This window comes from Neodiprion fabricii, chromosome 2 (assembly GCF_021155785.1).
Source record: "Neodiprion fabricii isolate iyNeoFabr1 chromosome 2, iyNeoFabr1.1, whole genome shotgun sequence".
Classification (NCBI taxonomy): Eukaryota; Metazoa; Arthropoda; class Insecta; order Hymenoptera; family Diprionidae; genus Neodiprion; species Neodiprion fabricii.
The window spans coordinates 31042590-31057757 of NC_060240.1; the positions used below are offsets into that span (position 1 = coordinate 31042590).

Genomic DNA, 15168 nt, shown 5'->3' on the forward strand with positions numbered 1-15168 from the left:
CACGGAGCGCTTATCCTGGAAGTCGAGAAATTTTATTAGCGGACCGACAGCTACTGAATTTCGGCTTGCGCGAAAAACGAATTGAAATAATTTATTGTAAACGTGAACGAGGAACCACGGAGCGCTTATCCTGGAAGTCGAGAAATTTTATTAGCGCACTGACAGCTATCGAATTTGGGCTTGCGCGAAAAACGAATTGAAATAATTTATTGTAAACGTGAACGAGGAACCACGGAGCGCTTATCCTGGAAGTCGAGAAATTTTATTAGCGCACTGACAGCTATCGAATTTGGGCTTGCGCGAAAAACGAATTGAAATAATTTATTGTAAACGTGAACGAGGAACCACGGAGCGCTTATCCTGGAAGTCGAGAAATTTTATTAGCGCACTGACAGCTACCGAATTTGGGCTTGCGCGAAAAACGAATTGAAATAATTTATTGTAAACGTGAACGAGGAACCACGGAGCGCTTATCCTGGAAGTCGAGAAATTTTATTAGCGGACCGACAGCTACTGAATTTAGGCTTGCGCGAAAAACGAATTGAAATAATTTATTGTAAACGTGAACGAGGAACCACGGAGCGCTTATCCTGGAAGTCGAGAAATTTTATTAGCGCACTGACAGCTATCGAATTTGGGCTTGCGCGAAAAACGAATTGAAATAATTTATTGTAAACGTGAACGAGGAACCACGGAGCGCTTATCCTGGAAGTCGAGAAATTTTATTAGCGCACTGACAGCTACCGAATTTGGGCTTGCGCGAAAAACGAATTGAAATAATTTATTGTAAACGTGAACGAGGAACCACGGAGCGCTTATCCTGGAAGTCGAGAAATTTTATTAGCGGACCGACAGCTACTGAATTTCGGCTTGCGCGAAAAACGAATTGAAATAATTTATTGTAAACGTGAACGAGGAACCACGGAGCGCTTATCCTGGAAGTCGAGAAATTTTATTAGCGCACTGACAGCTATCGAATTTGGGCTTGCGCGAAAAACGAATTGAAATAATTTATTGTAAACGTGAACGAGGAACCACGGAGCGCTTATCCTGGAAGTCGAGAAATTTTATTAGCGCACTGACAGCTACCGAATTTGGGCTTGCGCGAAAAACGAATTGAAATAATTTATTGTAAACGTGAACGAGGAACCACGGAGCGCTTATCCTGGAAGTCGAGAAATTTTATTAGCGGACCGACAGCTACTGAATTTAGGCTTGCGCGAAAAACGAATTGAAATAATTTATTGTAAACGTGAACGAGGAACCACGGAGCGCTTATCCTGGAAGTCGAGAAATTTTATTAGCGCACTGACAGCTATCGAATTTGGGCTTGCGCGAAAAACGAATTGAAATAATTTATTGTAAACGTGAACGAGGAACCACGGAGCGCTTATCCTGGAAGTCGAGAAATTTTATTAGCGCACTGACAGCTACCGAATTTGGGCTTGCGCGAAAAACGAATTGAAATAATTTATTGTAAACGTGAACGAGGAACCACGGAGCGCTTATCCTGGAAGTCGAGAAATTTTATTAGCGGACCGACAGCTACTGAATTTCGGCTTGCGCGAAAAACGAATTGAAATAATTTATTGTAAACGTGAACGAGGAACCACGGAGCGCTTATCCTGGAAGTCGAGAAATTTTATTAGCGCACTGACAGCTATCGAATTTGGGCTTGCGCGAAAAACGAATTGAAATAATTTATTGTAAACGTGAACGAGGAACCACGGAGCGCTTATCCTGGAAGTCGAGTTTCGGGAGGTTGAGAACCCGGTACTCGAAATACGTAGCGGACCCGAAGCGCGGGATCCGGGAGGTTGAGAACCCGGTACTCGAAATTTGCGGAGCGCGACTCTCATACGTCCGCTCTACTGCGCGGTTGTTTCCCGACTGAGGAATTCGGCTAGCTGATTTTGAATTGGTGACGTCACTTTCTGAACATCCGACATCCGAACTTTGGTTCCGACCTTTAATACTATGTATGACGATGTATGATGTATGATGTACGATGTATGATGCATGGTGTACGATGTATGATGATATGATATGATGTATAATGCTTTTAGTTTTCACGTTTCATACAAGAAATACGCACTTCATCTCTCCTGCCGATTCCAGACTCAAGCGGCCAGGCCCTTCGATGGTCAGCCGTTGACTGAAGATATATTCTTCAGTGAACGACTCGGCTGATAACGCTGCCGTTCTGCGACAGTTGGATGATGAAAAATTTCGCTCGTATCTTTCAAATTTGTGTTAAAATATACTCGAAGTGTTAAGAAGCGTCGTTCTTTCTCTCCCTATCGCCTTTCTAGGTCTTTAAATCACTGCGCAGCGTCAAATACTGTCTCATATACGAAGCATCCGTTTCATCTCGTTCAAAATTAGCGCATCCGTGATGTATTACAGTTACTCGGAATTTTTTTCCATCCGAATACTTTTCGAAAAACAATTCTGCTCCTCCACCCAACGCAGATACTTCACTTGCGACCAGCTAAAACAACGTTTCGATTCTATGCCTATGAAAATTCAAGATCGAGAGAGCAAATGAAAAGTTGTTGGAATAATTATGAATACTAATGTCATGGAATACATCGAGCGCGCGTCGAATAGAATCCCATTTCGAAACGAATAATTCTTCTCTTTTCATATCATAGCTAATCTAGTAATATAGGTAAATAGGATGGTTGGAGGTGTTCGGAAATGGTAGGACATTTCAAAAGTTAAAGTCGACGATGATCCGGTGCATCAATTTTGTCGTTACAGATTTTCTTTTCCCATGAGGCATAGAGTATTCAACAACGATAATGCAGTCCTTAAAATTCATCATTCATCTCTGTCTGGAAAGCTAATTCGCAAGGCGTGGTATTCTATTCTATTTGCATTATTAGAAAAATACCCGTACTCTACATACACTGTTTCTAATCTTTTCCTACATTTGGTTTAATCCCCATGCTTCCACAGCACGATTAGTCGGAAATGTTTTTGATTATCCATAATAAAATAAAAGAAGTAACAAAGCTTAAATTTATTGTTAAAGCTCTAATGAATACATCAAACTGCGGTCGAATCAATTCATTTATTATTTGCACATGACCTCTGTATATTTGATAAATTATTCCTAAATACATTGAAACATATGTATTTATAATGAAATATCATGCAATGGGCTGTGTAAACTATAAACTATAATTTCTATCGAATAGCTGCTTTTATGTCAACAGGGCTTTGAGACTCAGTTCAGTTCGTCCTCCTCCTCGTCCACCTCCGACCACCTCCAACAATCGCCAACCACCTCGAACAACCACCGATAACCACCTCGGGTTGTACCTGGAATAGCAATAAATATTTTCAGTATAAGAACACATCAAAAATATCATGTGAGGATTAACATTTGAAAAGTGCTGGAATAAATTTTTTCTGGCACTATTCGGACGCAATTTTGCGAGACAAATCGATTAAGCGCAGTCCCGATACGCTGCGAGCAGCGAATCAAAAGTTACAGCCAAAAAACCAGAACCTCAGTTTTCGACATTTTTCAGCAGGTGCTTTTCCCTTCGTAACTTCTTTCCTGTTGATCCCACGCTCTTTTTGCTGCGTTTTCTGAGTTCCTGGGAATCCAATTAGTCAGGAAAGGGTCATACAAGTCGAATCTGAGACCACAAATTTTTGGCTCCAATCGATTGGGCGCAAACACAGACGCTTCGAGCAATGGATCAAATATGACATGTCAAAAACGAAGAATATTTCCGTATTCTCTCCGGATCCTTTCAGGTGGTGATTGCAAGATCTCCTATATCAATTTTTCGGTCCTTTTTTCGACCAAATAGTCCTGTTAGCCTCTTTCGAATCAATCCTTAGTAAAAAATTTTTAGACTTTTAAAATTGAAAATGGCAAAGCTAACGTACATGTTGATATTCACGTTAGTGCGGTAGCACATAAATCGTGCATGCATGTCGTATCTTCAACAAAGAGAGAATATCTATGTGGACAATTTCTACTCAGAATTTTTAACCGGAAAAAGAAATATCCTAACAACAGCGTTTGATAAAGCATTCACGCCATGGCTGATAGATGGAGGATACAAAGATCATGACATTTGGTCACGAAAAAATTATCACCATAAATAACAGTGAAATGACTCGCAACCTTACCTACGCTCGCCGTTCTAATATTCCACAATGACTGTGGCATCAAGCTACATTTACATCACACACAGCTTTACTAGACTAAGGCATACTGAATAAATCTAAATCTCAATCTAATATATTGTTCATAACGGTGATGAAATAAAAAACTTGGACATAAGATGCAGTTGCAGGTGATACTACAGAAAAATATCTTTGGTAATCTGAAGTGCGGTCGCGGCTTGATGAAAACAGCTGTTCAACTATCCCATGGACAAAAAGCATCTTTTAGACGTTCGTGAAACGTTTGGAAACTTCTACATGCGACGAGCAAAGACGGTTTCGCGGATCAGAAGCTGACGTGAGACTTCGAAACGTCAATGTCTTCATCTACCGACATAATATCAATTATTTTTATGGGACGCATATTCTCGGTCTATTATTAGCCTCGCATTTCAAGTCGTTTCAACGCCGAGCAATGTAGCTGAAAATAATTGGTACACGAAACCTTTTTGTTACCCACATTTCAGGATAGAGGAGAGTGTAGCAAATGCCGTAAAGTGATATTAACAGCAGACGATTTCACGTATTAATATCATGCTCCGTGACGTACAAATCAAAATTTCTTTACGTTACTATCACTAGACCAGAAATTCCATCGATCGTCTGGTTTTATTATATTAATACTATGGGAATGATTTTCTTTTTTCCTCTGCAATACATTTTTGCTAACGCTTTTGTCGCTTTACCTTTTGCCCAGAAAAGCTCACAAGGCATAAGTGCCGACAGTGATATAGACAATTATGGCACATCCATCTTTCGTTCCAACAATTTATATCTCAATTTTTCTGCTTTCGTACTGTGAAGCAATCTGATAAAAAGACATGTAGCCGAGAAATCGTTCCGCGTCGTGCCTGAGTTAATGCTTTCTCTTACTGAACTGTATGTAAAGTTGCCTGCAATACGGCGTCCGATTTTTCGATGGCTTGCAAGTAGTTCAAGCTCCGGTAAGTTTTATGCACGGTTTGCATGCCCTGCTACTGCTGATGCCTGAGAAAAGCTTTTCTTTTCACAAAGTAGTTCGATCTTGAATTTTATTTCATCAATGATCTACCAATCTAGCCTTCAACCACTCTTTTGGCAGAATATCGTAGGCTTGAACAGTTGCACAAGGAAAAGAAATTCTAACGAACTTAACAAAGTCATTCGTTCTCTCACGACTTACTGAATATTCATCTGATTTATATTGGTACTAATTATAGGACTGTACCATGATATACGTCGGCTGAATTCGACCTTAGCACAGTTATAGCGACTATAAAGAATCACGCATACTTTAAATACGTATTTTGTACGTCACGAGAAAAGATGATAATTCACTCGAGCCAATGAGACTTTTTTCTCAGCGTACGGTCGCGCCTTATGTACACGTGGTAGCGCAGGATGTACGAGGTGTCATAAATCAAAGAACATATACTCGGAACCCGTATAATGCGCGCCCTGTAGTAGTTAGAGATTGTGTTGAAGACGGTTCCGAGGTCGAAAAGGGAGCGAAGGAGCCGGGGAACCAGTGAAGTTAATTCGGGTAAATTACAGCTGCAGATCGTAACCTCTCCTAACCCAACGCTCAACTGAAAACTGAATTATTTATCAAATAGTTCATTTGCATATATATTAGCGCTTCTCCGCCGCTTGTGGTTGCTCGAATTAAGGTTCCATGAAACTTTAGATGCGCACCTACGCCCTTGCTAAACTGCAGCGACGATATCTGTGAATCCTTTAGACATCCGTGTCTATCTGTCTACGAAATCGTATATTATATAAAAGTTGAGATGAAAGAAAGAAAAAAAAATTTGCGTCTCCGATCCATACGTACGAGCCTCGACTAAATTGATTATTGACGCTTATCTTGATGGGGGTACTTTGGGGAAAATCTGGTGAAAAATATCAGGGATGACGACCTCTCGCAATTAGGAGGAATGAGATATGGTTCCTCATTTATAACATATAAAGTTATATACGTGTTGTACAACTTTTTTACTCTCCTCCACATCTATAGGCATCCGTAATTATGTTCCACTCTGGGATCCGGCATGTGGGAATAACTAATTACACCTACCAAGCATCGCGCGGGTCACTTCGCTAATTAGAGAAAAAATGTGGACTTTTAGAAAATGGTTTGGAAGTATAAGCCAAGCAGGGGAGGTGGGAGTTTAACGTGCGCGCGTATAAGTACTTTGAAAATTTGTTAAATCCTTGGCGACAAACCAGCGGGAAACATTCGACTGACAACGTGAATTCTACGAAGGCGTCTCTCTCTCAGTGTTTTCCAGCTTCTGACTAACAATTAATTCCGCGACTTCCAATTTCTACGAATTATTTTCCCACCCCTGGTAATCACAACTTTCTCCGCGCTTATATCTATAGCGTAAAATGTCATGCACTCCACATTGGAAGATATAATTAATCAATTAACAGTTACCTACATATTCATGCTACTCCACGTGCTTTTTCGTTCATTCCGAATTACACCGCTATTACCGACGTTGGAATACGAATTTTGCAGCCAGAAAACTCGATTCATCGTAGTACTTGATGATGGCTCAATAAAAATTCTTATTACTTCAACCATTTCCAGGACATGCCCCACTAAAACAAGTCAGCGTTGGAGTAATAATTTCTTGTTTCATACCATTCGTTCCGTTTCACCGAGCAAGAGTTACTGCTTTTTCGTCTACCGATAGATAGCTTCAGTCTCAAGCGTCCCAAGTAAATAATCAAACAATTATACAATGAAACCAATTTATCTTAACCGAGGTCTTACAAAATCCATATTTGTATCCAGATTTAACCGAATGAATTTCCATGTACAAACGTCAGAGTATTACGAAATTCATTCGTTTTGCATACCAGGAGCTTGAGTGTTGTTAATGAATGAAAAAAATCTAAACTAGCCTTGAATCTCGCTGATTATACATTTTGGTACTGTGTGTTTGAATGAGGGAGGAACGGACGTAACTGATGTGCAGGGAATTCTAATCGGAGTTCTCTGTTTTCGTAATTAGAGTGCACATAAATTGCACCTTTTTTTTGTGCGGTTTTACAACTAAAACCGAGCTCCGGAAGTGGCGAGAGTTTCCCAGCCAGATCCCAGTTTAATAACCCGCCAAGAGACACAGCGGTGTTATGATTTTGGCATTATCTGGTTTGCGGTTTAGCGCCGGGTAGGTAAAGGCGTATACATTACCGCGTATATCTACTTCATGTACTTGCCTGCGCGTACAGTCGGCGTTACCGCACTTACCGAAACCGAGAAAATAAAGTTGATTCTCTTTAATTTCCTCACACCGAAATCATATAAGTGACAAGGATCACGAGTGGAGACAGTGAGTGTTATAATTTTTATATATAGATTTATTGATGATTTTTGAATATCCGTCGATAAAGTTGTTTATGTACAAAATAATGTTGAGATATATATGTATATATATTATATGTATATATTACATAGATATTATATAGATATACATATATATCTGTTTTAAAGTTATTTAAGTTATAATTAGTATCTTATGTATATATTTATATATATAAAGTCGAGATGAACGAGCAATTGCAAGAGAAGAATATAGCTATCTATTTATCCGAGTATTTGCATTTGCTCACCCAAGTCGTGGACTTATATTATGTCGAAAGTACAGAATAACTCGAGTTTTTTTTTTTCCTCTTAAGAGTGAGATATAGATATATTCCTTCCGTTCGACTATTTACATCACCGATAGATTATGAGATATAAGATAAGAGAATTCAAGACTCGGTAGTCTATGCGTCTATACCGCAAAGAGAAATCAAGTAAACCGTAGCGAGACTGCAAAGTTTTGTAATCGTCACTGCTTCCGTTTTTTCGATAATTTTCATTTCCTTCCGTCCTTCCTTCCTAAGATTTGCAGAGTATGTGAAAATCGTTTATTAGTTTATTTCTTGTTCAGCAATACGTTCAGCGTTAAGAGATGAGTTCAGGTAAAGAATGTAAATCCAAGTAAAAATTATGATCCTTAATACACATACATACCTTATGCGTGATAAAGAATAGCTCTGTACTAAACTAGTTTAAAGTCAGACTTATGCTCCCTGCATTGCGGTTTTATTTTTCATTCTCAATAATTTATAAAAAGTAATACATAAGTTGAAGCGAAAACGGAATACAAGAATTCATCGCTCAGCTGTAGAAAAAATGCTTTGAATGATATTTGAAATGGTAAAAAACAAACTAAATAACAGTAATAAAAGAATAACGGAGCATAAATTGACTTTAAGCAGATTCAATATGCCTACGATAATAATTTAAGTGACATGTATAACGTACACATGTGTATGTGTATGTGTGTATGTGTTATGTACCATGGATTATTCGCAGCTGTCGCAAAAGTCTGAATTAGTGAATTAATGATTAGGCTACATAATATGTTATATATATATGAAACAACTTAACATCGCCTAGATCGATTTTGAACGTGAATAGTCAAGTCAGCATATGACGATATAATTTTGAAAATATCTTTACAAGCAGTTCAGTGTGACTGTATATTGCTTTGTCGTTAAGGCTTGTGCTTTTTTTTTTTAATAATGCTTTATTACACGAATGTACAACAACTATATGTCTTTTTTGAAATACCTTAAAGAATATTGAGCTTCCACGTTTGTTATGTTGGAAATAACAAAACACTTTTATTGAACATCGATGAAAGATGAAAAGGTTTCGCTCTTTTCTCTGCAAATTTTATTCTAGCAATAAGAGAGAAAAAAACAATTCTACAAAAATGAGAAAAGCTATCTGCGAAAGCAGTAAGATCTCAAGTGAAATGCATGCAGCGTGAAAGTATCATATGGATATTTATGTAGAAAAGTACACGACACCGAGAAAAAACCAAGTAATGGAGAGCAAAAAAAAAATTTCGAAAGAAAGTAAGAGAGAAGTGTTGTTATAGATATAAGAACGATAATGTGTGCATTTCATAATATATATGATATAATAGGAGCGATGAGCCGATTTCAATATCAAATACGTACCTATGTATAAAGATAGTAGTTTATTTATAATATAGCGTTACAAACGATAAATCATAACCTAGACCGATATTTTACTTTTTCAATTTTCATCTTTATTCCATTTTTTGTTTCGTAAATGCATATTATACGCTCATGCTAATAATAAATTTTGTACAATAATTTAATATCCTCATCATTTATCATTATTCTTAATATTATTAATGTTATTATTATTATTACCATTCGGTCTTAATTTAGTTTTAGATTTAATCGTAACATTATAATCTTCACCGACTTATTCTTCAACTTCTATTGGTTGACTAGCATTACAAAACGATCAAATTTACACAGACGACATCTCCTCGTATAATAATTTTCACTTGGTATATTGTAATATATATATTTTTTTATTATTTTCTTTTTATTCGCATACTTGCATAATTTTTTGACCCTTCGATTTGTTCTCTGCTTCTTTTTCTCTCGACCTCGCAATTCAAGACGTATTTTGCATGCCGCTATCTGGTAAATGAAATGCGCAAAACAACGGCAGTGATATATGGCAAACATCCGCGGATGCTGAGATTCATCTTCAAGATTGAAAACATTTTTTCTTATTAAATAATTGTCTGTTGTATTATATATTTATTTACTTTATCATTCAAATTGTTCTATTGAATATGTATACCATTTATGTAACATGTAAGATCGTGTGAATTTTCATATTGTCTATCTATGTATATCAACGGGTTTTGTATGAAAATTTGTAGACAAAAAAGTGCAATACACGATATAAACTAAGGTATACACGGTACGCGATTTTAATACTTGATAACGAAAATCCCAGGCTGAAGATTGACAAGATAAATGAAGAAAAAATGTACGCCGAATAAACGATGTAACCATTTATCGATCTTCAGATAAGAACTCGATCGTTTTGAAGCGCAATTTTAATCTGACGTGATATTATGGATAAATTTATTTAGTCACTTTTTTAATTTCAGTTAAAATTTATTTGTTGTTTGAATATTATATAGTCTCTTTCAATTATTCATTGGAATTTTTACGAACGTCTTTTTCCTTTCCATTAATTGAGTTATTCAAAAAGACGATAAATATTAAACGAGCACCCTAAATACGAAATTTCAATTTAGTCTTATGTGTCTCCGTATCCTATCGGTATTTTTTTCAAATTTATTCCCCTTATATAATTCTTACCCCAGTCATACAAGCAAAACAATCTAAAGATCAGTGAAATTTGTATAATCCATGAGGTAATATCAGAGAAAACCTAGCGATAGTTTCTTTTTCCTTTGCTTCTCATCTGACTGACGTAAAAAGAATATATATATAATTGTATGTGTAAAAAAATAAAGTACCAAAAAGAAAAGGAAACAAAGACAACAAGACAAATAAATGCATGATTACATTTATAGAGGAGAAAATTCTCGCTGCAGGTTAAGTAAAGCACTGATCGCAATTCTTCCTGCTCCGTGGCTTAGCTCAAGGTGCAATCACCTTTTCTCACCCAAGATGGCGATGGAATTCCACCGAGTACACTCCAGCCAAGAAATAATGTTATCCGTTATAGGTAAATGCAAAATATCTTGTTTCCCAGATAAACGTTGACAAATCAACTTGAAAGCCGAATAAAACGACGAAAATGAATTGAAGGACAAATAATTATATCCGTACGAAACAATTTTGCACGTAAGCGCGAATAAAAAACAATTACAGAGTATAAATTAGTCGGTCAAAAAAAGGAAAGGATGAGAAGATTTTTTCATGCAATGTACGAGTTAAAAAAAAAAGAGAAAAAAAAGTATATTAAAAATTAAAAATAATGTAGGAATGATCGACAACTGGCAATATCTACACACGTTTATGACGGGCCCGTATGTTTCCTTCGACAGGGAATTGTGTTTTTTAACCCTAAACTATATTATGTATACATGTATGTATATATATAATATTATACAATGTTTTCTCTCCTCATTATAAATCGCTAATAGACAATTATTGGTGTTTTAGAAAATAGGTCGACCGTCTAGAATAAATATCAATTTTACATATACATATATCGCACGTATGCGTAAGTTACGATTATTTATTATATTATTAATAAATTTTATTACTCAGCTTTACTATGTTACACGACGCCCTTTATGTATGTATCTTTATCTCTTTTCAATTTTAAAACTTTTCGATTTATTGTTGATTCAAGTTTGACAACGGTAAAATATTCAAACCAACTCAAGCACTGAAGGCAATTAAAGAAAAAAAAAAGAAGAAAAAAAAAACACAGTAAGTAAATAAAAAATAAAACAATAAAGCTCGAAACAAAGCCATGTCCGAAAATGAGATGAAAAGAAAAAAAGGATATATACACGCTAAAAAATCACTCACAGATTCGAATTAAGCAGTTAAGGTTGAACGTAGGTTTAATCGTAAATTTCTCATCAGCATTGAATTAGATTCGCACGTACGCAGTCGGAACGTATTCGTGTACGTGTATTTATAAACTCTGCATATATCGCGGCTCGCGTTGCGTGATGGCGACGGAAATCAACCCGTTGAATTCCGGTCAGAGATAATCCCTCCAGGTTCTCCTTGGCACATCTGACACCGGTTGTTAAACCTTCGCCCAGCGATAACGACACTTGGATAGTTTCACGTTGCCGAGCGTATACACGGTACACATTATACGTACACGTGTATTAAGAATAAAATGACATATTCATATACGTTGTATACTCTCTTATCACGTACAGTCCAAGATTAAGTGAAAACCCTAGCACGTATTGTGGGAGTATATGTGTGTGTGTGTGTGTGTGTGTGTGTGTGTGTGTGCAGTCACAGCTAACTTTCTACGATTCCGCACTGCATTATTACATTTTTAAACGTGTCCTTTTTTTACTCGCTTATTATTATCCTATTATCAATCTTCAAATTTCTTACTCATTTATATTTATTTTATTTATTTATTTATTTTTTTTTCAGTTTTTTTCCTTTTTCTTCATTAAATTATTTATTTGTTATGTATTTTTTTTTCATTTTTTCTTTTCTTTTTGTTTCGTTTAAATTACCTTTCAGTCTTCTGTTTCCAACGCGGTTCCGCACCTCATCATCATTATCCTGACCCTCGGCTTCTCTTCAATCCTCACATCATCGCGCATATCGAAGCATCGTATGATAGCAACAAACAACGCGTCAACGTATATGTGCTATATATCCTTATAATATCCAATAATAATATGTATACCCCTTTATTATATATGTATAATAACTTGTAGCAACGTGCCGTCATTCGTTACGTTGAAAGAAAGTGAAAAAAGAAACAAAAGAACGTAAAAGACCGAAAGAATCATATGCACTTCAGGCACGATAAGTACCAATGATCCCATTCCTGTCACGGTGTTCCTGAAGATCTTGCTCAAGGGCGTCTCTGTGTTTCTGATGATAATGATGATGATGATCCCTCTCCCTCTCCCTCTCTCTCTCCCTTTCCCTGTCCCTCTCCCTCTCCCTATGATGATAATGATGATGCGGCGTGTGACCGTTTACCGTCAGAGTCGGATAAGAGGACTGATTACAAGAGGGGGGATGAGATCGGGGCGGCGGCGGCGGATGCCCGGGTATTATGCCATTTTGCAACGAACTCCTGCACGACGATCTGCCGCCCGATTCAACCAGCGAACCGTTCTCGTTACCACCGCGTGCCGGAAGCGCGGGAACAGTGGATGATGCCTGATGATTCCGCCTCAGCGAATGATTCGCCATGTGGTGTATCCTCGGTGCGGTACCATTGATACCGTTGCAGGTCACGTCTCCCTTCTGCTGTTGCTGCTGCTGCTGCTGGTGATGTTGTTGCTGCTGCTTTTGCTGATGGTGAAGGGAACCGGAATTGTTGGTCCCGGTATTGGAGTTACCGGAAGCCGAGCTCGTTCCCCGTTGTACACCCGAGCAGGGCAGCGTCCCCGGCCTGCGCATTTGTCGCGCTGTTTCACCGTCGATGTAGGTGAACCCATCGGCAGGCGTGGTTCCACCGTGTGGCAGGAACCAAACGCCGCCGTTGCCGGGGCTCGCAGCCCTGAGTTCTAGCTACAGTTCGGTAACCGGTATCGGTTTTATGCCTGCGGCAACTTGGGCCTGCTGCTGGGCGTGAGCCGCCCTGACGATGTACTCGTCGTCGGAGAAGGTCTTCTGGTACTCGTGCTCCTTCCGCGATATCGCCCGGTTCTTGTAGTCCTTCAAGGCGTCGCGTACCCGCCGCCTGCACCTGTAATACAGGAGAAGCGCCAGTCCGGCGAAGAGTACGAGTCCGGCACCTCCCAGGGTCGCGACCAGGGCCTGTCGCCTCGGGTCCGAGAAGGCGCATCCCAGCTCGTCCGGCGCCATTCCCTTCAGGGACTTGCCCCGTAGATCCTGAGGCTCGGCGCATACCACCGGCGTCGAGTTTCTGGCTGCCAGGACCTCCGACAACCAGTGGAGCTCGCAGTCGCAGACCAGCGGATTTTCACCAAGGTCCAATCGCCTGAGCTCGCCCCACGCTACGAGGGATTCGGAGAACGTGACGAAGGCGTTGTCCCGCAGCATGAGGTGCCTCAAGTTTGGCAGTCCGGCCAAGGCGCCGTCCTCCATGCTGACCAGCTGCTTGTTGCTGTTCAGTGATATGCTCTCGAGGTTCGCGTTGTCGTTGAAAGCCCCGCGTTCCACCGTCGTCAGGAGTTTCGCGCCGCAAACTTCGAGTCGTTTGAGGTTCGAGAGACCGTGAAAGGCGCCGGCTCTCAGCGCGGTGAAATCGTTCTGTCCGAGGGTGAGGTCCTCAAGCCGAGGAAGAGTGGCCAGCTGCCTCGTCGGCACTTCCCGCAGCTTGTTGCCTCCGAGTTTGAGGTTCCTCAGGGCGTTCAGACCCCGGAATGCCCCTTCGCTGACGTTGTCCAGTCCGGCCCCCGTAACGTCGAGGACGGCGAGTCGGCTCAGCCCGTTGAAACCGTCGTCCGGTAGCGACGAGAAGGCGTTCAGGCCGATGTGGAGTTCGGCGAGAGCGTTAAGGGGGCTCAGCGCAGGGGACGGAATGCCCCTGAGCTGGTTGTCGTCGAGGTATAGAACCCTGAGGGAACCGAGTCGCTGGAAAGCCTCGGGGTCCACCCTGGATATACGGTTCTGACCGAGATCGAGCTCCTCGAGTTTGGTCAGCGACGTGAAGAGGCCGTTCTTCAGGATCTCCAGGTAATTGTCCCGCAGGTTCAACACCGTCAGGGACTTGAGTCCCTGAAACGTCCGTTCGGTCAGCGCCGAGATTTTGTTGTGCTTCAGGTGGAGCTCGACGAGCTGTTTCTGGGCCTCGAAACTGTTGTTCGGTATCGTGACGAGGTGGTTGTTCGACAGATCAACGTTCCTCAGGTCACCGTAGAACTGGAAAGCAGCGTCGACGATTTTTATCCGATTCTCCTTCAGCACTATCCTCTGTATCGAGGGGTTCAGGGCGATTGGTATGACCTCGAGGTTCGCCTGGACACAGGAGACCACCAGGGTCTCGTCGTCGCAGTCGCATCCGTTCGGGCAGAAGGTCGCTGCTGTTTCGACCGAGTTCAGTACCGCCGCCAGCAGCATTACGAGATGCAGCTTCGAGGCACTGTGACGTCTCGACACCTGGAAGCACAAAGAGATAATATAGCGTTAAAGGGTGTGCCTGTAGGAAAATGTCACATATAACAGTTAGAATGGAGAGCAACGTTTATCTCGCAACGGCAATAAGCTAAATTCAGATCAAGCTTTTTTCTCCCTTCTTTTTTCAATAGCGTTACCATGTCACCAACGATACACGAATACGAATCTCTTTCCAGTTTCCTTTGCGGGCAAGCTCTCAAATTTTCTTCTCTTTAACTTTGGAGAAAAACAAACAAGGACAGAAAGAAGAAAGGAAAGCTTGTTCGTTAGAATGTTTAGACGACTGTTTATAGGAAATCGATGTAAGATCATCGTTGATTGAAA

The 15168-nt window shown here is 40.0% G+C and overlaps 1 protein-coding gene across 3 annotated transcripts in view; it reads right to left on the reverse strand.

The window, feature by feature from the left end:
* Positions 1 to 7764: 7764 nt before the first annotated feature.
* Positions 7765 to 15168, reverse strand: part of LOC124176683 (leucine-rich repeats and immunoglobulin-like domains protein 1) — a 308596-nt gene continuing 301192 nt past the window's right edge. For all 3 annotated transcript variants that reach the window (XM_046558264.1, XM_046558263.1, XM_046558262.1), the window contains one exon: positions 7765 to 14826. In XM_046558264.1, the coding sequence (XP_046414220.1) occupies positions 13273 to 14826 (1554 nt within the window). In that variant the 3' untranslated portion in view covers positions 7765 to 13272. The remainder of the gene's footprint in view (positions 14827 to 15168) is intronic.